A 24,661-nucleotide genomic window follows, 5' to 3' on the forward strand; every position below is an offset into this window, starting at 1 on the left:
ATACCTCCTTTTGCTCCCTTTGGATTTAGCTGGGGCTTCCCTTTCCCAAAGGGGTGAAGGCCTGGGTCTATTTTCACCGCCAATGACACATCACAAAGGTTTTTGGAAGGGCATGAACAAGAAGGATGAACAGTGCAGCACAATGGGAAGAGGAACCTCTTTTCCTTTGCGGGATGAAGCCCAGGGCCTTACATGCCAGGCCAGTATTGAGTCCGGATCCTGCCTCTGCTACTGGCTTGCTGAAGGCCTGGGGAGGGCGGGAAGCCTCGCCAAGCTCCTCAGTATGACAGTGCGTCAGCCTGGAATTAACCAGTGTAAGTGTGTGACTCCTGGCATGAGCTCACACCAATGATCAGCACATGGGTATCACTTCCTTGCTTACCAGCAACCTAACAGGGGAGGGCCTTGCTCCTCTCCTGGTGGAGCTGCTCACCACATACCACAGGACAGGCCCTGGGACTCGACCCCACAAGGGCCACAGTGAACGGTGTAGATGATCATAAGGCTCACCTGACATTTTCCATCCATCAGCCAGTCACTGAGAGGAAGTATATTCCTAGAAGCTAGGTGCAACTCAGTGGTAAAGCACATGCTTGCCACATCCAAGGCCCTGAGCTCAATTCTCAGCACAAAAAAGGACAATTTAAGCCTGAAAAGGGCCAGGTTCAACACAGTGAAGTACTTCCTCTACTGAAGATTTTTAAGCATGCTATGGTGATCAGTAGTTCTCCAAGAGGGCTTGTTGTATGCAGTATTTTCTAAAGAAGCTAGGCATGGCATCCTATTTTAGAACAGCATACAAGTTTGGGGAAGACTGTGAGGTTAAAAAATGAAATAAGCATTTAAGCCCTTAGGACTATAGCATAAGAGGATATCATGACGACTCATGATGACTGAATTCAGAACACTGTCTCCAAGAAAGAAGAATGGCAAGGTTTCAGACACTTTCCAGAAGTGCTTAATGGCTATTTTTATTTGCTCTTGCATGAAGTTATAGTTCAGAATTTTACTCATTTTTAATTGAGTTATCTTCTTGTAAATTATTGGAGTTCTTTTACATTCTCTCTCTCCCATATATATATATATATATATATATATATATATATATATATATATTTATCAGATATACAAATCACACTTATTTTTTTTCCCAGACTGTGGCTTGACTTTTCATTTTATTAATTGTCCCTTTCCAAGAGCAGAGATTATAAATTGTGCTACTCAATTAATCAGTATTCTTTTTTGAGGTGTTGGGTATTGAACCCAGGGCCTCATGCATCTTAGGCAAGCTACCCCTGAGCTACATCCCAAGCCTACAATTTAAAAAATGGTTCTTGCTTTCTGTATCCTAAGAAACTTTTGTCTTTCTCCCAAATTGACATATATATTCAATGAAAATGCATACACACAACACAAAAAGCCATAAAAGTGATCAAGTGGACCATACAAAAAAGTAAAATATTTGTTATGTGAAACACACTGTTAGGAAACTGAAAAGGTAAGTCATAGACCAGGAGGCTATGTACAGAACATAAAAACTCACCATCCCAGTAGCAAAGCAGCCTAAGAAGTCTGTTAGCCCAGACGTGTAAAGCTTTATTCCTCTTTTGGTCTAGCAGGTTTTTAGTTTTAGCTCTTACATTCAGAGTTAATTCACTTTTGTTTGTAGATGAGATGTCTGCTTCCCCCCATGATGATCTGCTGTTTTAGCATCACTTGTTGGAATGACTAGCCTTTGCCAATGGAGTTATGCTGGCATTTTTGTGGAAATTCAGTTGGTCATATACGTGTGGGTCTGTTTCCAGAATGTTTACTTCTGTTGCATTGATCTATAAACATGACCCATGTCAATACCACACGGTTTATGCTTCATAGAAGTCACAAAATGCAGCAATGTGTTCTCCAGCTCTCACCTGTTTCAAAATGACTCTGGATCATTTGCATTTCCAATAAATTTTATAATTAGCCATTAAAAAAAAAGCCTGTGATTATAGTGGGATTCCCCTAAACCTGTGAAGGAAAGTAAAATCTCATCAACATTCTGTGCTCCAATCGAAAAACATGGTCTATTTCTCCCTTTATTTCAAGTTTCTTCTTTGTATTTTAGATTTTAGTACACACATTTTTCAAGTAAATTCATCTCTGACAATTTTCAAGTTTTTCTGACTCTATTGTGAGTGGTAATTTTTATTTCAGTTTCCACTTGCTCACTGGCAGTGCACAGAAATAACAGTTGATTATTACGTACAGATTTTGTACTTTGTGACTCTGTTAAATACCTCTGCTAGTTCTACTTACTCTTTTGTAAATTATTTAGATTTTCTATGTTCACAGATCTCAATCTATCTGTGGAGAAAGGTAAATATACTTTTTCTTTTAATTTCTTCTACTCTGTTAGTTTTGGACAAGATCTCCAGGACAATGTTGATAAAGAATGATAATCCTTGTTTTGACTGTGATTTTTGGAGAAAAGGACCCAGTCTAGCCTCATTAAATATGATAATTGTGTATTTTTCTTTGATGCTATTTATCAGCTTCAAGAAATTTACTTTCCTAGTAAAGTTTGTTGAAAGTTCTAAAAATTTTTTTTAGAATAGTTGCTGAATTTTGTTAAATGCTTTTTCTGCATTTATTGCTACATTCGTATGGTATACATAGCTGCTCTTTTGGAGAGGGTAGTTATGGACCCCAGGCTGGCCTCCAACTTGTGATCCTTCTGTCTCGGTCTCCCAAGGAGCTGGGATCACAGGTTTATGTCACCGTGTTAATCTCTTTTGCTTTCTTAATGTGGTGAATTGAAGTCATTTTCAAATCTTAAACCAACCTTGCATTCCTGAGATAAATCCCACTTGGTCATGGTGTATTAACTTTTTGTACATTTATAGATTCAACTTGCTTATATTTTGCAAGTGATTTTTTTTTTGTTTCTGTATTTATATAGAATACTAGTCTATATAGTACCAGGGTAATGCTGGCCCCATTTAAAAAGTTGGGAAATATTCACTCTTCTAAATATATACAGCAAAATCATTGTTTTCTCCCTTAAATACTTGCTAGAATTCACTAGTGAAATTCAGTTTCTTTAACAGATATAGAATGAATGATTTGATTAAGATCTCAAGTTTTTCTGTAGTCAGTTTTGGCAATTCCTGTCTTTCATAAAATATGTCTATGTCCTTTAATTTGACAAATGGACAGGCAAAAAATTCTTCATAATATCCCTTTATTATTTTACTAATTCTGTTATTATTTTGCTAGTGTTTGAAGGTTCTATAGTGATGTTCCTACTTTTTTTCCTCATATTTATAATTTGTGTTTTATCTGTCCTTTAGTTCGTTGATGGCCATTTTTATTTGATTAATTCCTTCTTTCTGTTTTCTTTGAATTTAATTTGCTCTTCCTTTCCTAGCTTCATAACATGGGAAATTAGATTGCTGGTCAAATAACTCTCTTCTTTCTTAATATTGGTATTTAAAACCTTAAATTGCCCCTTAAGCATTGCTTTAGCTGTGATCCACATATTTTTTTGTTTGCCATGCATCATCTCAGCTTTTGTTTGCATGGGAAAACTCTTTAATTCACATATATTTTTAAAAATATATTTTTAGGTACAGAATTCTAAGTTGAAGATTTCTGTTAGCAGTTTAAAGATGCAGATCTATTGCCTTCTGCCTTTCATATTTTCTGACAAAAAGATTTTTTATTAATTCTTCTGTAAATAATTATCTTTCTTCTCTAGGAGCTCTTGAATTTTTTTCATTACCACTTAGTTTCAGAGTTTTGATTATCATGTATGTTGGAGTGACTTCCACTGCCAGTCATTCAATGCCTAAAACAATTGTTTCATATTTTATCTAGTTTCTTTTTTTTGTTTAAGACAAAGGGCTAAATCTACTTTCTTTTATTTCATCATGGCTAAAAGTAGAAGTCTTTTCTTATGTTATAAAAACAAATTCTGGAAAATAGTTTGGTGGTTCCTCAAAAAGTTAAACATAGAATTACCACATGACCCAGAAATTCCAATTCTAGGTCCAGACTCCAAAACACTGGAAGCAGGGGCTCAAACAGGTATTTCTAAATTGGGGTCCATGGCAGCATTATTCCCAACAGCAAGAGGTGAAAACAAGGCAGGTGTTCATCAGTGGATGAAGAGATCAACAAAATGGGGTGCATACACACAATGGAACTTCACTTCGTCTTACAGAGACATGACTGCTGCAACATGACTGAATTTTGAAAACATTGTGGTAAGCAAAATAGACAGACACAAAAGGATAAATATTGTAGGACTCCACTCATATGAGGTTCCTAGAATAGGTAAATTTATATAGAGAGCAAATAGTGGTTACTGAGGGAACAAGAAGGAGGAGTTATTATTTAGGATGATGAAAAAGTTCTGAAAATGGATAGAAGTGATGGGTGCACATATGAATGTAATTAATGCTACTAAACTATACTTTACAATTAAAATGGAAAATTTAACATTATCTGTATTGTACCTCCATAAAAAAACTCATCAAAAGGGAAGAATCTTTCATGTATAAGTACCGTCCACAAATCATTCAAATATTCTGATCAGAATATGAAAATCTGACTTCAAAATCTGAGTAATGCAACAAGTAAATGGAGTGCATGATTATAAACTGGGTCATCTGGTATAAAGTACTGCATCGGCCCAAATGGGCTCTGAGGATTAGATGGGAGTAATTTATTTTTGTGAATTTCCTGAGTTTGATGGTTGTATTGCATTTATGCAGGAGAACATCATTGTTTGTAGGAAATACACACACAGGTTCAGGATGATGGGGCATCAGGCCATAACTTACTTTCAATGGTTCAGAGAGAAGACTGTAATGTATTTGAAACTTTTCTGTGAATTTGTGATGGTCTTAATTTTTAGAAATATAAAATGAAGGTAGTACAAAAGACTGGATAATGTTATTGCATTGGGCTAGTAAGAGTACAATTAGCCACAGTAAAATAGACAGTAATAAAAAGCAAAAGATAGCATTTATATCATGATAAAAACTTAAGACTGGAAAAACAAAAATAAAATTTTTAAATAAGACATTAAAATAAGACATAAATAAAATTTGAAAAGACTGGGTTTAGACATTTGATCCCTAAAGTAAGCAGGGCTGGACAGTCATTCAGAATGCAGAGCCGGCTTTACAAAAGTGGAAAGGGGAAGAGGAAAGTAGTGCCGACTAGGAGGAGGGAGCAGGTACGAGTGCCTGCCAGGGAGTGTCTGGCAGCTGAGCAGCAAGTACCTCCCAGCCATACTTACACGATGGTTTTGCCAATGTGCATAAATGATTTCTCCACAAATTCACGGACACTGTGGACTTCCCCAGTAGCGATGACAAAGTCCTCTGGCTCATCATTCTGCAACATCAGCCACATAGCCTAGAGAGAGAGGCAGATCCATGTGACATTGTACTCAGCAGCCACTTTGGGAAGGCAAAGCTAGTCGGATATGGACAGGTACAGCCAGAAAATTGAACATGAGTTTAATACAATGTTCCAACCCTGCTGTGATGCCTCTCACACTTTGATGTGCTTCACAAACACCTGGGGACTCTCTCGGTATAGATGCCTGGGCCCTAGCTGGAGAGGTATGGACTCCGCAGGAGGAAGCTTTTACATCCCTGGTGAGGATGTATGTGCAGTAGGTCCTTGCACCACAACTCTCTTTGGCTAATAGGCTTTTTAGGGTATGTTCATGAAAGAATGATTCCAAAGGACTAATTTTCATGCACATCATCAATGGCAGTAAGGAAAAATCATTTGAACAGAGATTATAAACTCAATCATTAAACTCTTCAAAAGTATAAACTCATTTCTTAAACATGAAGTTGAAAATCTATCAGTTGGAAAGGAAAATAAATGATCATCACTAGAGAAACAACTAAACGGTTATCTGAGAGGCAGTGAATATGTTAGCACCAGCGTTAAGGGTTTCCTAAGGCACCAGGTCAGGGCCAGGGACTCAGCCTCTCTATGGTGATCATGACGGACTTCTCACTGAGTTGCAGTTCTCAGTGGGAACAGAAGTCTGGCTGGCAAAAAGTACTGCAGCATTCTGAAAACAGACTGGTGGCACCAGTCATGCCTGTCTTTACGAAGTTAGAAAAGCTCACAGGCCTACAGTTTCCATAGCATGGCACTAGGTGTCAATTACAAAGCATTTTATATGGTTCAGGATGCAGAGTTGAAAAAATTAAGTGTAGCTGGTAAAGAGAGGAACTTGTTCCCTGGAGAAAGACCCAAGTCCAAGGCAGGGGTGTAGCTCAGTGGTGCAGCACAGAGCATGTGCTCAGCACGTACGCAGCTCTGGGTTCCATCCCCAGCACGACAAAAAAGGAAAAAAGAAGGGAAAGGAAAGGAAAAAACCCAAAACCAAACAAAGAGAATGATCCAAGTGAAAAATGGTTTTCCCTTTCACTGGCACCCATTTCTCAAAATGAACTAGCTAAAAAGAATAAGCACTCTGCTGCGACACTGTCCCAGTGTTACATGTACTGAATCTTTGTCCTCACATTTAGCAAACACTATTGTGGTGGGTGTTTCCCTGGCTAGCTTTAGAGAAGCTTAAAAACAGGTTGCTGAAATCAACAAACCAGCTTATTTTCCCTTAGAAGATGCCACCAAAATTCGTAATCCCTATTTATTTATTTATTTATGTATTTATTTATTTATTTATTTTTGTGGATTTGTGGCAACTCTCTAAAAAATGAAGTATATTTCCCTTTTACCCTAAGTTGTTTCTTGTGAATATTTTCATATTGTTGGCCTGCTATGAAATTATTTGAAGTCATGCTTTTGTTTTAAGGAAGATGTTAGTTTGGGCACCTTTCCTGCTTGAAATTATATTTTTGCTCTGTGGAAGATGGCAGTTAGGCAGTTTCTCATGCCTTGAGATGTCCCCACTGGTGGAGACAAAGGCATCATTCTGAGTCAGACTCACCGTAAAGTAACTGGCAGAGGAACCTGCCTTGATGGAGAGACAGTTTTGTTCACTTTCATGAAATACCGGCAGTTGCATTTTGCATTAAGAGATTAGACTTGATGAATGTAGCTGTACTACTGTTTCTACTGATAAAGCTTGATCAGTTTATAAGAGGCATCGAATGCAAGCATTCCCTTTACAGGGACAGTGCACACCGCAGATGGGAGTCCACACTTACTAGCCGTTACACACTGTGAAGAGCTGAGGACCAACAGTCAGAACAGGGACGCGCTCCTGGGTGTGGGCACCAGGCTGCATGGAGGTCAAGGACCTCTTCGTAGGTCTTCGCCTGCCCGCCCGGGAGGTCCTTGAGCCTGGAATGCATTCTCTTGTGATCTGTCAGGGGACGCTGAACTTTCCTTCTAGATCCTGGACCTGGGTCCCAAGTCCAGGCCTGGAATGAGTTGGCACTGTCTCACTGGGTCTCCCTGTGACCAGCAGCGCAGGCCACTGTGACTTCGCCAGGCTCTGGCTGCCCTTTGGCCACCCTTCCCGACCAAGACAACTCTGTAGCTCGCTGAGCAAGCCCAGTGCACACCTACACGTGCACACATATACATGTGCGCACACACACACACACACACACACACTTGTTTTGGCATTTGTCAAAATATTTTCAGAAAAAATTAAATTATGGCTCTGGATAGAATTTCGGTTTGAACATTTTTCTGAGGGATTATACGTAACAGGGTAAATACACTTAAATGTGTTTCACTCACTTTTCTATTTTAAAAAAAATGTTTCCAGTAGGTCTTTTGGGACCACTCAGTGAATTTTCTTTCTTTAAGGACACTCTTGTGCTAGAAAGGGCACAGAAAAATCCTGGTTTAATCATGTGAAGGAAAACAAGGGCTTAGAAAAATGAAAGGAGGAAACACGATTGCTCATCAGCGGTGGCTCATTCTACACATGGCCCAGCTCCCTGGTCTTGTTTTGTTCCCCGAAGAAATCTGAGGATCAGTCAGAGCCTCTCACTTGCAGGAAAGCCAGGGCCAAGAATCTGCCTGCTTCTTTTCCATCAGACTATCTGTGGCCTTTGACCTATCAATTTCTAGGCATTTCCTCTAAAGTTCATATTGTACCAGACTGCAGTCTGGGAATGGGAAGGGAAAGGATATACAATTCCAGATTTATTTGTTATTACTGAATAGTTTACTGGTTTTAACAGAGGGAAGGGGCTTTGTTTAACTTTCCACTGAGCATAATTAATGGTTATTGACTGGTAAATGAAGAACAGGTGACACTGGATTAGAAGATAAACGATCCTGTGTTCTGGTGTGATAATGGGTTAGTAATCTGCCACAAAGCCCAGGCTGAGTGCATCCCATCGATGCCAGATCATGTCGGAGACAAAGGCCCCTGTGTGAGGAGGATGCAGCCGCTCGCCTCCGTGCGCAGCTGCACACGTTGATTTGCTCCATTTATTCCCTGATGGATGGCACAACTGAGGCAAAAGTTCACGATGCTCACCTTCCTGTTCACATGAGGGACCACACGACCCATGACACACGGGCCACAGTCTGTGAAGAGATCGCCACCCAGCTCTGGCTGCCGACCGCGAAGCCCTTGTGAGGTTACACATCTTAGACCCCAGCCTTCTCTCTCTCTGTCTCTCAAGGAATCCAGGAGGAAAAAGCCAGAGTCCTCCCACATTCCTTCAGTGCCCTTTGAGGATGTGACTGACTTATCCACTTCCTCAGACACTTAACTTACTTTCAGTCCTGACCTGATTACCCGTTCACATGGAAAAAGCTCCTGCTTTTCACCCATCCCACAGGGAGGAAAGCAAATCAGTTAAGGAATGCACCAGAGCTTCAGATTCTTCAACATAAAAATATCCCTTCTTGGCAAATGAACAATTCCATTTTCAAATCGCGCCTCGTGTTCATTGTGCATGGAAGGCACGTGAGAACGAAGGGAAACTCAACCCACACAGCTGGCATCTGACAGCCGCACTGAGATGGCTATAGATGTTTGTTAAATTTGTATGTATGCTTCTTTCTAACTGCAAAATTAACCTATGTGCTCTTCAAATGTAATTTAGAGAAGTCAAATACAACTTTAACTTTTAGAAACTTCAAGTCTGCTACTCGGCTGTCCGAGGCTCCTGAGGCCCTTGGAGAGGGCTCGGTCCTCTCTACTTGCGAAGGTGCCAGCTCTGGAGGCTGTTCACAGCTGGACCAGTGAAGGAGAACAACCAAAGCCATCACCACAGCCGACTGACTACACCTGATTCCATGCATGCCTTCTGGGGTGTGATGTGTGTTTGTCTTAAAAATCTAGATTCTACAATTGCTTCCACCTCACCATTAACCTGCAGTTCAGTATCCAAGCCACAAACACTTATTAACCGAGCTGGCATCCATGAATAACAAGATTTGTTAATCAAGGTTATGTTTAACTATGTGTATTTGACTGGTGCTTTCAGCCCTGTGCTTCTGTGCTTTATGTACTGGCATAAAAATAATCTTAAAATAGGAATATACATACATACATTTGGAGAAAGTCTATGACATCTAGTCTAATAAAAATCATGGGGGCCAAGGATGTAGCTCATTGGTAGAGCACTTGCCTAGCATTCATAAGGCCTCAGGTTCCATCCCCAGCACCACACACACATACACACAGACACACAGACACACACACACACACACACACACAATCATGTGAATTCCAACAAAGGAAAAACTAGAGTTCCAAACAAAGAATGAAAGTGTGGATCCCTTCACACACTCCTTAAGTGTTGTTCAGTAGCTGTTCTCATGATGGTGGCCTGATATTTACAGTGTGGGTCAGAACCTCAATTGGCCTGTGGTAGACCAGGACTTATACTTGGTGGGTGGGCTCTAAGTTAGACCAGGAGAATACTCTCTACTCTGACATTTTGGGGGAAATAAGAATCAAATGATCTACTTAGTTAAAAAAATTGTATTCACAAAATCATATAGCTTGGCCTTAGGGCCCTTTCAGTTCATCTATTTTTTTTCATGGACTAAAGCACTGTAGCACAAAGATTTCTTGATTAAATATCTTTTTAACACTTTAAAGATTCAAAGTTACTGAACAGAAAAAAAACTAACAGATAATAAATAAATAAAAAGACCAACTAACAGAACACAATTTAGAGAGTTATATAGGTCTCGCTATTTTTAAAAACAATTTTTGGTACTAGAGACTAAACATAGGCCTGTGCGCTGAGCTGCACCCAATCCTTTTAAAAGTTTGAGACAAGGTCTTGCTAAGTTGCTCAGGCTGACTTGAGCTTATGGTTCTCTAGCCTCACCTCCCAGAGTGCTAGGGTTACAGCTGTGCACCAACACCTCTGGCTCTGCTTTTGCTCTTAACATGTCATTTTACATTAACACCTAAGTACTGGAAGAAAGAGGGTATGACAAGGTTCGCCCTGCTCTTTATCTTGTTATTTCAGGTAGGCACACCAATCTGAAAATTCCAAGGTTGGGATGAATTTTTCTCTTCCCTGGAAATAGTATGAAGTATAAAACAAATATGTGATATTATCTGCTCTTTCAATGCAGATCCTCATTATTTTAGTGATTAGACTAATTAGTATAGTGGAATCTGGTTACTTATACCTATCTTTGAATATATTCTGTCTCCTGTTTCTTCCATCTCTGGTTCAGGCACACCAGTTATGCATATGTTGGATCTCTATCATCTCCTAGCCAGTCATTTTATGTCTGTCTTTTCCCTGTTTTATGTAAGATCCTCTAGGCAATCCACCTGATTTAGTATCATTTATTTTAAATTTTGCTGCTGTGACTTCAATTTCTGTCATGGTTTTCTTTTTCCTTTTTATATCATTCCTGATTACTACCACTTTGCTTTGTTATCTCTTTCAGTATTGTGCTGAAGCCAGGGGACAGCAGCCTGTCATCTTGAAAGGTTAGACAGCAAACACTTTTAGGCTTATGGGACATATGGCTTTTACCACCATTCAGCTCTGCTGTTGTAGCACAAAGCAGCTGTGGACAAGGTAGAAACAAAAGGGGAAGAACCCAATAAAATATTATTTACAAACCAATAGGTTAACCTGCCCAGCTTTGCTCTAAGCAGTTATCAAAAACAGGAGCCTAGAATTTCTTTGAGCCTATGCAGAAGAACGAACTCAGCTGCATGTTTTTCCTTGAATAATGTTCCTGCCACTCCTGCTTTGCTTTTTTTGTGTGTGTGTGGGGGGGTACTGGGGATCGAACTCAGGACCTTGATCCTGGCTTGATCAACTATCCCACACTTAATGGCTGCAGCCTTGTTGCTGGCTGGGATTCATGGGCTCAGAGGACATCAGCTCAGTTCTGTTGTTGCTGGCCAGCGGGGTCTGGCTGGGGCTGTGGGACTCGAAGGCCTCTTCCCCAGGCCCGGGTGCCTGGAGCTGCATAGACTGAAGTTCTCCTCCATGTGGCTACTGTCCCTTCCTCACACTGTTCTCTCACCAATTCCTTAGCCTTAGCCCAGGATTCCTATATGGTGGCTGCCACCAAGAACAGAAGCTGTAAGGGCTCAGGGTCACTTCCTATGCATACCCTTGGTTGCAGGGCCAGCTCCAAATCAAAGAGGATGTCATCTTCCCACTCCCAGGGGGGTGGGTGACATCACTGCAGCTATCTCTAGGAGAATCTACAACAAAGGGCTATGGAGATACGACGTGGGCTACATGTTTCAGTGTGGCAACAAAATTACTATAGTTGTTTTTAATATAAGCATTTGGGCTTCAGTTTCTATGCAAGATCATCTATCTTTAACTTTGTCCAAAGATGGGTTTTCATGAGGGAAAGAATAATTCACACATAGGCTAGCACCTGCAATATGGAAGCTCACGTTCAGTTTGCTATAACTTGATAAACACTCCTCCCTGGCACAGACATCACTACTGTCACAACACACTTCCCAGAAGTGCTGCTTCCTGGAGCATGCCCAGCCACCTACGTCAGCCAGGTGTTTCCAATTACCTGCTCCCACCTGAATACCCAGGTAAGCCCTTCTAGAATTAGCTCCTGGCCCAGTGGAAACAATATAAAAGCCCTGGGTATGCTGGAGGAAGTTTCTTCCCACTCATCAACACCCAACTGTCCACTGTCCATCTCTCTGCCCCTGGTTCCTGGCTGTGCTACCCAAACCTGTTACTAGGAAGCCAGCCCTGGCCTTTCCACGACCTTTCCGGTGTTCCAATCATTGTTACCAGTAAATAAAATTATACACTATCATATTACACACACAGATATGACTGTACAAGACCATGTAAAACAGTACTGTCCAACAGAAATACAATGCGGCCATATATATAATTTAACACTTTCTATTAGCCACATTAAAAAGTAAAAAGAAATGATGTAGCTGATTTTATTGCTTTATTTTACTCGATATTATCCAGGATATTATTGCTTTGATACAAGTGCTATTGAGATGTTTCCCACACCTATCCCATACCCGAGCCTTGGATGTGCAGCAGGAAGTTGGTGTTCACGGTGCATCTCAGTCCGGAAGTCACACTCGGTGCTCAGCAGCCACACTTGGCTTGTGGTGTCTGCACCAGGCAGTGCAGACCTCATGTTGAGGAGGGACGGCGTCCCTTCCTGTGTGACCCACTATCCAGTGCCGCCTGCCCGGCCTGCCCACCGGCTGCCAGGGCCTCCCAGAGGGGCCTCCTCACCTTCTGGAGGAGCAGTCGGCCCCCCGTGTCCTCCTTCGTGACTGTCTTCACCTCCTGACTTGCGCACAATTTCATCAGTGGTGACAGCTAGCAGGCAGCCAGCTTGTTAAATAGCACAACCAGCTTGGAGTTAGGGGCTTTGGCGACTGAGTCCCTTTCACCCACAAAAGGACTTCACCCTTTGCTCCACAACAGGTGGACCTGGAAGAAACACCTAAGGGGTACCCCGATGGGCGTGTGAGTTGCAGCTCTGGGCAGAGGGCAGCAGGCCCTGGCAACACCTGCAAGGACACAACACTGGCTGCTGGCCCCTCGACGCCAGGATGCCGAGCAGCAGGCTAGGGAGCGTTCTTGTGGGAAAGTTCTGGGGAGGCTGGGCTCCGCTTGCTTACTGGGCAGCTTCCAGCGAGTTACTCAATCTTCCCATGCTTGGTAAACAGAGACCCTACCTCATGGGGCTGTTTTTAGGGTTAAATTAGCTAATATATGTAAAGAGCCTGGGGCCTGAGAACAGGTATTTATCAGGAACAGGTACTGATTTACAATGCACTAGTATTCATCATCAGGCTGATGATGACAGCGGCGATTACATAGCTCAGGAGAATTACTGGTGCCTGGGAGAATCTAGCTCATCTCCATGACCACATCTCAAACCCATAAATGGCATGGGGAGGGAAGGCTGATAGGGTGGGGCGATGAAATCCTGAGTCTGTTAGTCAGAGCCACAGAATTTTATAGCTGGAAGGGGCCTCAGAGCTGTGCTCATTCAACTGCATACATTCTGAAGATGAAGCCACTGAAACCAGGGAGATTAAGTGGCGCCCAAAGTCACACTGTGACTCCACGCCCGTGCTGGAGCAGAGCCTCGACTCCCTGGTTGGCTCTTTCTCTTGCATCACACTAACATGCATTTTCCCACAGAAACTTGGTTAGAAATGCGGCTTCGGAACTGCTGCAGGTAAGCTCGGAGCCCCACGTGGCGGCAGGGGTTCTCTAGGGAGCACCGCTGAGTGGCAGGCCTGTGATGGGGCTGGGGACTTCCAGCACTTACACAGGAGAAAGGGCCTCACTCCTGGGCCTGGCTTAAGAAAGGGCTGTGGACACAGGCTCCAGGTGGTTTCCTGGCGCCAGCAGGTGTGGCTCCTTTCCAAAGCTTCCTCCTGATAGGTAAGACTGTCCCCACCCTGTGCCAGTGGAGGGGCCAGTCTGGCAGCTGGATGTAAACCCAGCGACCTGTCCCGTGCCTCTGGCCCCACCAGCACCCCTGGCAGGCACGGAAGCCTGGCATCCCCAGGGCCAGTCAGTCTCAAAGATGTGTGGAGGGAAGGACAGATGGAGCCATCGGAACAGGGTCGAGCTCTGCTGTTGGGAGAGACTGACTACTGCCCAGCGTTCCTGTCACTGCCATGCTAGGAGGAGGGACCTGTGAAGGCAGAGGAGAATGGGGCCATGGCCAGAGGCAGCGGGAGAGAAGAAGCGAATCTCCATTCCCGCTGTGGTGTTCTCCGAGGCTCCTCAGGACTCCTCCCTCCCCTTGAATTCCTGCTGCTGTGCCAACAAGCCCAGAGCTCAGATGAAGACAGCTGGGCCCAGACAGATCCGTGGGCCACAGCCATGGGACCAGTCCTGATGGGCTCTGCGCTTGGTGCCCAGCAGGCAACTCTGAGGGGCACAGGCTGAGCCCCCTGGGGAAGCAGGCCCTGTGCCCAGCCAGAAAGCCAAAGGCACGCAGCAGCAGCAGCGGGCAGCGCCCGCAGGAGGGAAGAGGTGCTGCCCAGACGTCTAGGCACAGCAGGAGGCGCTGGGCGTCCTGGGCTGGTTGTCCGTGATGCTCCCTCCGGCTCCTGGGAGGTGCCGGGCTAGGCCAGTGCCCCTCTGTAACTGGACCCAGGTTCCCTTTGCCTCTTGCACTGAAACTTGCCCCCAGAGCGCTTCCACAGGGCCTCACTCCCAGATCAGGGTGTCACGTCACTCTCCCCTCAGTACTTCTGGAAATACACCCTAAAGAAATGAGACTGCATCCTGCCTCCTCTAGATTTTGCTTCTGAAATGTAAAAGTACCCTATCATAAACAGCGTTGAGTTTGGGGAGATTACGCTCACATGGTCGGTCCTGCCTGTGACCCCGGCAGGTCTGTAGTCACAGTGACTCCCTCCATGCCACCTCTGCCTGTCCCGGTCGATACAGTGAAAGGGAAGCCAGTGACACAGGGGAACACAGGCAGTGACAGAGATACCAAGAAACTGCGCTACACACAGAACGAGTAATTTAGGGAAAACCCCTCTCCGCTCCACACTGATAGCTATACAAAAAGCCCCCTTTGTCTTCCCAGATTTAAAATAAAAATCAAGAGCACTCCTACAAATTCAATTATTTAAAACATATATAGATGGTCAAGGGAGATTTTTTAAAAAAGTTTAAGTCTATATAACTCTAAATGAAATTAAGATAAATGAATAAAAAAATAGCTCGACGCTGTTAATATTTTCAAAACATTTAACTTCCTATTTGAAAGTTCCAAAATATTTAAAAAAAATTTTTAGAGGAACTTACGTGATCAGATTCTGGAGAATGAACATTTATTTTTTGGTGATTAAACTTTTCAGTAGCCTGACAAGGATCAATGACTGCTTCAGGCTGTTAACCCAAAAGGGGTCTATTCCTATACAATGCATGAGTAATGCCAACCAGGCAAATGCTAAAGGCTGAGCTCCACGTGGCACCCCTTTCTGTTAATATAACACAACATTTTTCACATTCACTTCATGAATGAACAATGTCTTCATTGTATTCGTGAACACTAATTTAGTGTTGTATTTTTTTTGCTTGTGTCAATGAATGTCAAAATATTGTTCTTTTAATACATGAAAGTTTTTGCATAGAGCTTTATTACTGATCTTCAGATGTTAGCCACAGGCAAAATAAAACAGAGATGCTCCAGTTGGGAAATCTTACTCCCAATGAAAAGCAAGAGTCTTTAACATAGTCTGCTTTTCTGCCAGTTTTTTTCCCAAGTACACAATGATTTATTTACCCTTTGACGGACAAGATTAAAAGCGTCCGAGACAACAAAACCGGACTCCAACCATAAGAATTCACTTCCTTAAAAATGAAACAGAAAGTCTGCAAGGCAGAATATAAGAACTCCAGAAGGAAGGTCTAAGAGCCTAACATGAATTGAAAGACAAGAGGATGTAAACTAATTACAGAAAAGACAAGAAACAAGCTGCATCTCAAAGGCTGCTTTTGAGTTCTGCCTTTTGGGAACATCTCATTACTAAATCCTCATTGCTTAAGTTGTTTGCCTTCATCCCAGCAATCGCACCACATTTTCGGTCTCCTCAGAGTTCAGCAGTCCATGATCACATCTCCAACTCAGTGTTCGGTTTGGCTTCTCCCTCCCTAGCACTCATTTTCTCGTCACTTGGCACTGCCCGAAGAGACAGATGCCCTTTCATTGGGCGCAGGCTCCGGCTGATGGGTTACTCACCATGAAACTGAGGGCTGTACCCAGGCTGCGGTCGGGCCTGGCAGCCAGAGTGTGCTGCCCGGCAGGCTAGCGAAGGCCACCCTTGCACCTCGAGCAGCCAGACCAGCCTTTCAAGTCAAGTGTTGGCTTGTAGACACAAAAGTTAATCAGCTATGAAATCACCACTACAATGTACTCATTGATCACACAGGACTCATGATGCAACTCTTGGCCCAGAGAAGATTTCTGCTTCATTCTTTCAGCCTCCAACATTCAGAGAAAGAGCACTTAGAGGGGTGTTTACAAAAAAGCAGATGCTAACTTCTTGATGTAAACCTTCCCAGGAAGACAGGCAATATGCAGGGTCTTCAGAAAGATGCACTCAACGCCCAGCACGTTTGCCCCACATTGCAGTTACAGTTCTCAAAGAATCTGACAAGAGAGAATTCAGAGTCTCAAACTGAAAACATCACAAAGCTACATTTAAAATGTGTTCCCTGAAATTTCTGTCTTTTCTTTGAGAACCTAGGGGATATTATTCAACAGCATCAAAAAACACATATTGAACATTTGCTCTCAATATCATAGGTCTGTGCTTTAGAAAGCTGGTGATTCAGAAGTACTAGCGGCATGCAGCCAGAACATTTGGCCTACTGTTCCTGCTCTAGCACACACCCGGCAGACACAGAGGTAACCCCTCCTTCTGCTCTCTCCCCACTTCCTGTTTCTGTGCACCCTTCCCTTCCCACACCGGAGGAAAGCAAGGTGTGCTGCTGGAGGTGCGCATTGCTTGGAGGCTGGCAAGGTGGGCCGGGTGCTCAGAAGCGAGCAGAAGCTAAGGAGCCTCGCCCGAAGCGGGTCCACTGCCCTGTCCCCTGGGATGGAGCGCAACCGAAGGAAGCAGCAGGCACCCGGGGAGAGGCTTGCAAGAAGGCTGTCAGAGTCCACCCTCGGGAAACCTCAGTGAGGGCAGGATTAACTCGGGGTCTGTCGGTGAGCCGAGTGCTCGACAAAGACCCTCCACCAGGTGGGAGCGAGCGCGCTGGTTGAGGCGACACAGCTGCCCCTCCTTTCCTTCTCCTTTCACGCGGACCGCTGATGACTCCAAGAAAAATGGGAGTGGAGAAGGGTACTGTCACCAAGAAAATGAGCTGCAGGCTCGCTGTGGTGTGCGTCCACGAGGCCATGGCGGGACCAGGATCTGCAAAGCCGCGAGGCTCTCCATTTGCCTGACATTTTTCTGTCTCCGGCTCAGACTGGTTTAACTTTACTAAGAACATGAAAAAGGTCGAGGACTGGGCCCTGCTTCCAAGATTGAAGGGTGACCGCCAGCTGAGGGCACAGAGGCGTGGCTCACATGGCGGAAACAGCGCCACCTGCTGGAGCGGAGGCACCCCGCCGGCCGGGTGGAAGGGACAAGCTTACCAGGGTGCTGGGCGTGGTGGTGCTGGCAGGCCTATAATTCCAGCCTTTGGGAGGCTGAGGCAGGACGACTGCAAGTTGAAGTCCTCCATGGACAATTTAGACTTTGTCCGAGAGAGAGGGAGAGGGGGAGGGGGAGGGGGAGGGGGAGGGGGAAAAGGAAAAAGAAAAAAGAAGGCGGGAGCCGTAGCTCATCACAAAATCCCTGTGATCAATCCCTAGTACTACGCTCCCGCCCCAAAAAGCACTACTGAAAAGGAGAGGCGCCTAGACCTGCCTGCTTCTCGTCCAACTCTATTTCTTGGGGTGCTACTGGGCTTGGAATTTAAGATTAAAGGAGTGGAGAAGAAAAGAAAAAGTTGCACATGTTTGTTTGCTTGAAACTATCTTGTTTCCACAGTGGAAACAGTGCTGGTGGCTCAGGAGGCCTTTCTGGATTGCAGGTATACCCTTATACAAGAGGGAGATTACTACTTAAAGCTATGTGTGTTGGGAGAGGGGACACAAACACAGAAGACCTGCACTCAGAACAGCAACTGGCATGAGGCGGTGAGAGCCCAGAGGTCCCCGCGACCAGCATGGCACCTTGCGTGCTCGTGTGCCCTTTGAGTTGGAGTGCTGTCCAGGGCAACGCGCAGTGACGCCGCCAGTCTCCACGTGGATCACAACAGGAGCCTGCTGGCAGCTGAGCACACCTGGCAGTTTAGACAACTTCCTCATCTCGCCCCTGGTCTTCTTCCTCAGGTTGCAAGGCTGTGGATATCCCATCAGATAATATATTAAGAGCACTTTGTGATCTACCAAATGTTTTTGCTATTAGAAACGATATTACTGGAGAAAATTCCTGGGTTAATGCCCGAGGGATCAGTGCACCGTAACAAGTGTCGAGATACCGTGTGATAATTCCACCAACTGTTATCACACCAAACACAAAAGCACAGCGCTGTTCAGAGCACTAATTCTTGTTTTTAAACGTGTTTTAGAACAGACTCTGGGGTTTCAACACTTCTATCCTTAAGAATTCTGCTTCCCTGCTCAAAAAGTCAGGTATGTTCAAGTTCGGAAAGAGCATAAAACCCAGCGGTTTACACATATGTGTCCTACATGTGGGTCTCTGCCGCCTAACAAAAATAAATCCCAGTAGATACTCCAGGGGCACTGTCTTGTTTCTGAATAGTCAGATGCATTAATGATTGTGAAAGACTGTTCCTTTGCTTTTAGTGTTCTTAGATAGTAAACAGATGTTGACAAAGTTATTTTTTCCAACGTAACTTCTCAATGAAGAAGAAAAACCTGTAAGTGGGGCTGAACTGAGCAGTAAGTATATTTAAACAAGTTAAATCTTTGAAAAGACAGAAACTAAGCCAAACCAAAACAAAATAAAACAAAAAACCCTTTAAAACAGATCAGTTCACTAGAGACTGTGCTGTTTGAAACCAGATTCTAACTCAAGCACAATAGTAATTCTAATGCCATCCTTTATTCAACATCATCTTCCTAATTATCTTGGGCTAAGCATTTCCAAACTTCAGTATTTATTTTGGCCTAGAACTCGCTCTTCCTACATCCAGGATGGTGTTAAAGAGGTTAGGTAGGACACAACCCATCAAAGGCGGCCAGGGCTGTGGTCTGAAAACCCTCTGAGCAGAAAAGAAGGCACCAGACCAGAGCAGCCCCCAGCAGGAGCAAGGCTGAGCCCCCTCGAAAGTCTTCCGCGCATAGTTACAGTGAAAATCCTTCGGAGGGTTTCCCTAGCGAGTCTTGTAAGTAATGTTCATCTCATTGTCTAACTTTACAGGTGGAGAAACTGAGACACAGTTGGAGGACCGACCTGCGACAGGGTCACGTAGCGGCTGGGCAGGAACAGAGGCGAATTTCCTGGTCCCTGGGCCAGTTTTCCACCCAATCTGCCCCGTCGAAGTGAAATGGCAGAAGCTTAGTTTTGATAAGCAGTTCCATGAAAACACATCCTGTGCCAGATCCTGTGTGGTGCCCGCTGACACTCCCTGTGGGGTTAGGGCTGGAGTCCTTTAACTCCTTCGGCACACTGGGCTGCGGCCGGGCAACAGCAGGAGAGCCAGGACCTTGGAGGGACTTCTGAGGTGCAACACACCACCCTCGTCCTGTCCCGCTCCCTAGCCTGGTGCCAAGGGCTGAGGTGCGGAAGCCTTTGGGCTGCGTCCTTTGACACACGCCCGGTCCCCTCAGCCACCAATTGCACAGGGCATCTGGTGAGGCTTTATGAAAACTACACGTGAAAGGAGACATGATCATCTAAAGTACAGAATAGCTCTTATCTTCAAAAGGGGGTTCCAGTTACAGGCAGTCCTCTCACTGCACTGAAATGCCTGTTCCTATGATTATTTCTCTCTCTCTCTCTCTCTCTCTCTCTCTCTCTCTCTCTCTCTCTCTCTCTCTCTGACAGGGAAGCTAGGGGAAGTTAGGAAACTTATGCTGATGTGCACTGAGTCACTGGAAATTGAAATCAAGAAGAAAAGATCACAGAACTTTTGAGAGCTTGATGGGCTCCTCTGGGTTTTAGAGATAAGTGGAGCCTGGGGTCCCAAGAGGCAGTCCAGATGGCTCGGGACAGGTCAGTGATGGGGGCCACACCTTCTGTCTTGCAGGCAGGGTGTCACTGGAGGTCACTTTGAGAGCCACCTTGGAAGCCAGCAAGAACCTCTGCTTTTCCATGGAGATGAGGAGTAACTTTCAAGTGAACCGAAGTGAGTCTCCCTTTTCTGTGGCACCCAGAAGAAGGCCGCCTCGGTCACTCATGGGGGAGGCCTGTCCGAAGCCAGCACGGGGACGGTGCCCGTGGCCTGTCCCCACTCAAGGACCTGGAGCCAGCCCCACAGGAGACGCCCACCATCTGGCCTGCCAGGACAGTCACATAGCCAACACACACTACAAACGGACAGTTATGTTCAGAACAAAAACTCCAATTTTCACAGTGGCTAACATGTTGATTCCAGTGGGCAGCTCTGGTACAGTAGGCCTGCTTAGCAATCCTGCCTGCAGCAGCAGTGGAAGAGTGTTTTCTTAAGGAATCTAAGTGTAAAATCCAGCAGAGACCCCCCAACCTTCTCCTCAGAACATCACCGCAGGGAACCCTAAATCTTACCCAGCGCAGTAGAAAATAAAATGGACAAATTATAACATGTGGTGCCTTAGATGTGCTTACAATATAGATTCCACCTTTAATAATACTCTTGTTTTCCTACTTTCTAAAATTCTTCATATAGGAAAAAGTAAACCACAAAAGGGAATATGATTTTAAAATGGGAAACACATTTGATTAAGTGCACAAGAGAAAACGTCCTTTGTAAGGACATTTCCCTTTGTAAGATAGCTAATATAATTATAAAATAATTAGTCACAGAAGTCTTCTGCAATAAAAAAAGCCTTTACCCTTCAGTCATCAAAAATTAGCCAGCGCATTACCTGAGGTTCTAAGATACCAACTCACCTAAAATAAATTTTGAGCTTAAAGAACAAACGACAGACAAGAAAATAGAGTATTTGCAGAAGTACTGCTTCAACCTTGTGCTCTGTGCATCTTTTTGAGTGTACATCAGGTCACAGCAAATGACAAAAACGAGGCATGCAATGGCCGGACCTCCCCTGAATTCCTTTCTGAGCTGCCACCTCTCCCAGCCCGGCCCGCACTGACCTCAGAGCCAAGCCAGATGGGGCTGACAGAGACGTCAAAGGAGTGCTGAAAAGGTGACTGAGGCCCTGAAGCCGGGTCTGGAGCGAGTTTCCCTGCAAATTCTCTGGGGGCTGCTGCCTTCCAATTTCTTAGGAATGTTTAATTCTCCTCACCCTCCTGTGCGGCTCTCTCTGGAGAGGTCAGGGAAGCCTGTGACATCCCCCGAGGGCACTGCCTAACTAAATTACCATGAGATAACTTTGGACTCTCTCCCAAACATGAAAATACAGGGAGAGAATTTCATTAAAAGCAGAAGACTAGGTGATCCAAGTTAATCCCCGCTCTAAGCTGCTGTAGAAATGTTCGGGGTTCGTATTTTGACTCTCTCCTTTTGACTCTATCTATGTCATGTATACAACTTGACCTCAGCTGACCAAATTTTGGTTTCATAATAAAGGAAAAAAACTGGTTTGGTGGTGTTAAAATAAGTATTTAGCCTATTTATGTGTTACTATATGTAGCAGAAGATTCAGAGGTCAGAAATAAACATTTCAGGGCTTCAGCCTTTAAATATCTTTAAATGAGGAAACAGGAAACTTTAACAGGTAACATGAGTCATTAACCCTATGCATGTGTGTAAACCTGAGAATACCTAATGTCAACTCAGTAGGCCATATACTGTCACGGAGACATGCTTCCTATTGTACCTACAAATATTTCAAAGAACACATTGTAAGTATTTAGAAATGATAGTATAATTAATGAGGTATGTTCCAAAAGTACAAGAATATCATCATTTCCAGAAATTCAACTGGGAGGATAACCTCAGAAAAGGAATCAATGTAGCCAACTGTCTACAAAATGTGATTGTTAAAGTAAGAGTCCAAATTTGGATGTGTCTCTTAGAACTCTTTTGCTATAGCCAAGAAAGTACTACATCTACTTTCATGAATGAATGTTTCTTGATAGCTATTATCCCATCATGTATATTAGGATTTACTTTGATTTAAAAGATCTTTAGTTTCTCTTGCATATTCACAATTTGTGAAAATAGAAACTTAATAACTATTATTTATTGACATTTTACAGGCTAAGAATTATACTTGTATTGCTCATCTTTTAGCATTTTTGACAGTTTCCACTGGATTCTTTTTAATAATTCTCGACCATCCTAAGAGATAAAGATATAGAATAATATGCCCAGGATGAAGGATAATGGCTTACTATGCCTGATCATGCTACCTTCTATGGATAGCAGAGTCCTCAGTGAAAAAGTCATGTGCTAGTATATTGTACTTTAAGTTGGGTTACTTAGTGATGCAATCCATTCCTCAAGATGCCCTCTATTTTGGGGATTTTGTGTAACATGCCCCCTGGTACTCACCACTGCTTCATGATGACTGACACACCCTGAGCACATGCTGTGCACTGGCATTTCCTTTACAGAGACTAAGAGGAAACAGACCCTTCTCTCAGAAGGATCAAGTGTAGCAGAAGGTCTACAGTCTAACTTGTGAGAAAATAAAATGCCTAAATGTCAAACATTGAGTTAAGAAACTGTCAAATCTAGGGAATAAAGAAAACGCTGTTTTAGCCTATGATGAGTTACTTCTCACAGGAAGTACACGTTATATTCACACTGCAGGTATAAAAACACAGGGAAGGAATTGATCGGCGTTCAGTAATTCCTTGCCTTTTGTTTTTTAACTCATCATTTTCAAGAGGCTGGAAGATCCTGGGAAACCCTTGGCCACAGAACTAAGCTGGTGATTAGACAATGGCAAGAATGAAGCTCGAGCTACAATCTCATTAGCTTTAAGCTCTAACAAACCAAAATCAACTAGCTCAGACATAAAATGTTGATAACCTTTAAACAGAGGTGAAATTTAACTTCGTGATGATCTCTGTCTCTTGTTAAGAATGATAATAAAACCTTCAAACATTTTGTGGCTACTTAAGTTTTTAAAGCAGTGATTAGTAGCTTTACTTATGTCATGGACTCTTCTGAGAATGATGAAAAATAAGGATATCTTCCATGAAAAGTACATGGTCACATTGTGCCTAAGAATTCAGGAGTTCATTGACCTGATTTGATTTACAGACATAAGGCCATAATTTCCACTGATCTGTCATGCATTCATGTTTCCACACTGCACACATTTATTGAAGGCCGAGTTTAAAACACTGTAAGAGCTGAGTGGGATACAAAAGAAATATCAAGGACCGTCCCGGCAGGGGGGGACCTGACTCATGGAGACACTGTCGCCTGCACTGCCCCGAGTTCCTCTGGAAGGCAGCTCCCTACCTAGCGACTTGGAGCCTGTGACCCATCCCCCCTGCCCACCCCCCGCAGCATAAGGAGTGAGACAATGTGAGGGAACAGGGCTTGCTTTGTCAATATGAAACCAGTGGGCAAATGTTAGTTGTTGGTTTTATGAAGTCAAACTTGTCTTCCTGTTTTCAGAGCCAACCATTGAGTTGTAAAGCAAGAATTCATACCAGGAAAGTGAAAGTGAGAAATCAGAGAATTAATCAAAAGCATCCATATGGGTCTCCTTAATGAGGACTGGAGATCATTTATTCAGAGACTAAGTACCAAAGGAACCAGTCAACTTTTTGAAAACATTTAAAAAACAAGATCCAATAAAGAAATTAGACTTCCATACTAATAACTGAATAAGCATTTTTTGATAGTGCTGCAGGGAGCTTAATCTGTGATTTTATGTAAAGTGGTTTTTTTCCATTTTCAGGCAATCCCAGATATGTTTGAACTATGCAAAATAATGAATTACTTCAATATTCTTTATTTGCTTTATAGGATATACAAATAAAACTAAGCTTAAGTAGATGAAATATAGGGCAGACCTACTTATCTCTTATACGCTATCTTCCCCCCAAAAGACCCTGCCCCTCCCCATTACTCAAACATCCTGTTGTTTTGGAGCTAAGATATCTAGGACTAACAATATAGTTAATTTGGAGCATGTCAGCTTCTGGACAGTAACTGCATCCCATTGAGGATGGCTGTGCTGGGGACTTCATCTTCTCTTCCTTCTAATACAGGGGGCCAAAGGAAGGCAAGAGGGAAGCTCCTAGGCCTCAGACAGACTCTGAGCTCTGCTACTCAGTAACCGGGACTCTGGACGAGTCATTTCAACTGTAAAGTAAAGATAACAATCCCTCTACTTCAGAGTTTTTAAATTAGAAGACAAAATGAATATGAAGTGCTTGGCATACAGTAGTAGATCAGGGAAGCAGCAGCTACCATAATTTGCAGATACAATATGATTCAATCACAGTAAACTAGATGCATATATCCTATAGTTAGAGCACTGTATGCTTTGCAAAACACCCTGACAATATGTCATTTGATCCTCTGATAAACTTGCATTAAATATGAAGGTCTTGGGCCAGGGATTTAGCTCAGTGGTTCCACCGCCT

General features: G+C 43.6%; 1 protein-coding gene across 2 annotated transcripts in view; it reads right to left on the bottom strand.

The window, feature by feature from the left end:
- The window catches only part of Gmds (GDP-mannose 4,6-dehydratase), a 546,952-nt gene that overhangs the window by 105,868 nt on the left and 416,423 nt on the right, over positions 1 to 24,661 (bottom strand). For both annotated transcript variants that reach the window (XR_015439275.1, XM_004847792.4), the window contains exon 8: positions 5,288 to 5,406. Coding sequence is in view for 1 of the 2 variants with exons in the window: in XM_004847792.4 (XP_004847849.1) it covers positions 5,288 to 5,406 (119 nt within the window). In the remaining variant the exon portion in view is untranslated. The remainder of the gene's footprint in view (positions 1 to 5,287; positions 5,407 to 24,661) is intronic.

Source organism: Heterocephalus glaber, unplaced genomic scaffold (assembly GCF_053883595.1).
Source record: "Heterocephalus glaber isolate CG9 unplaced genomic scaffold, H.glaber_assembly_v1.0 deba00001472, whole genome shotgun sequence".
NCBI lineage: Eukaryota > Metazoa > Chordata > Mammalia > Rodentia > Bathyergidae > Heterocephalus > Heterocephalus glaber.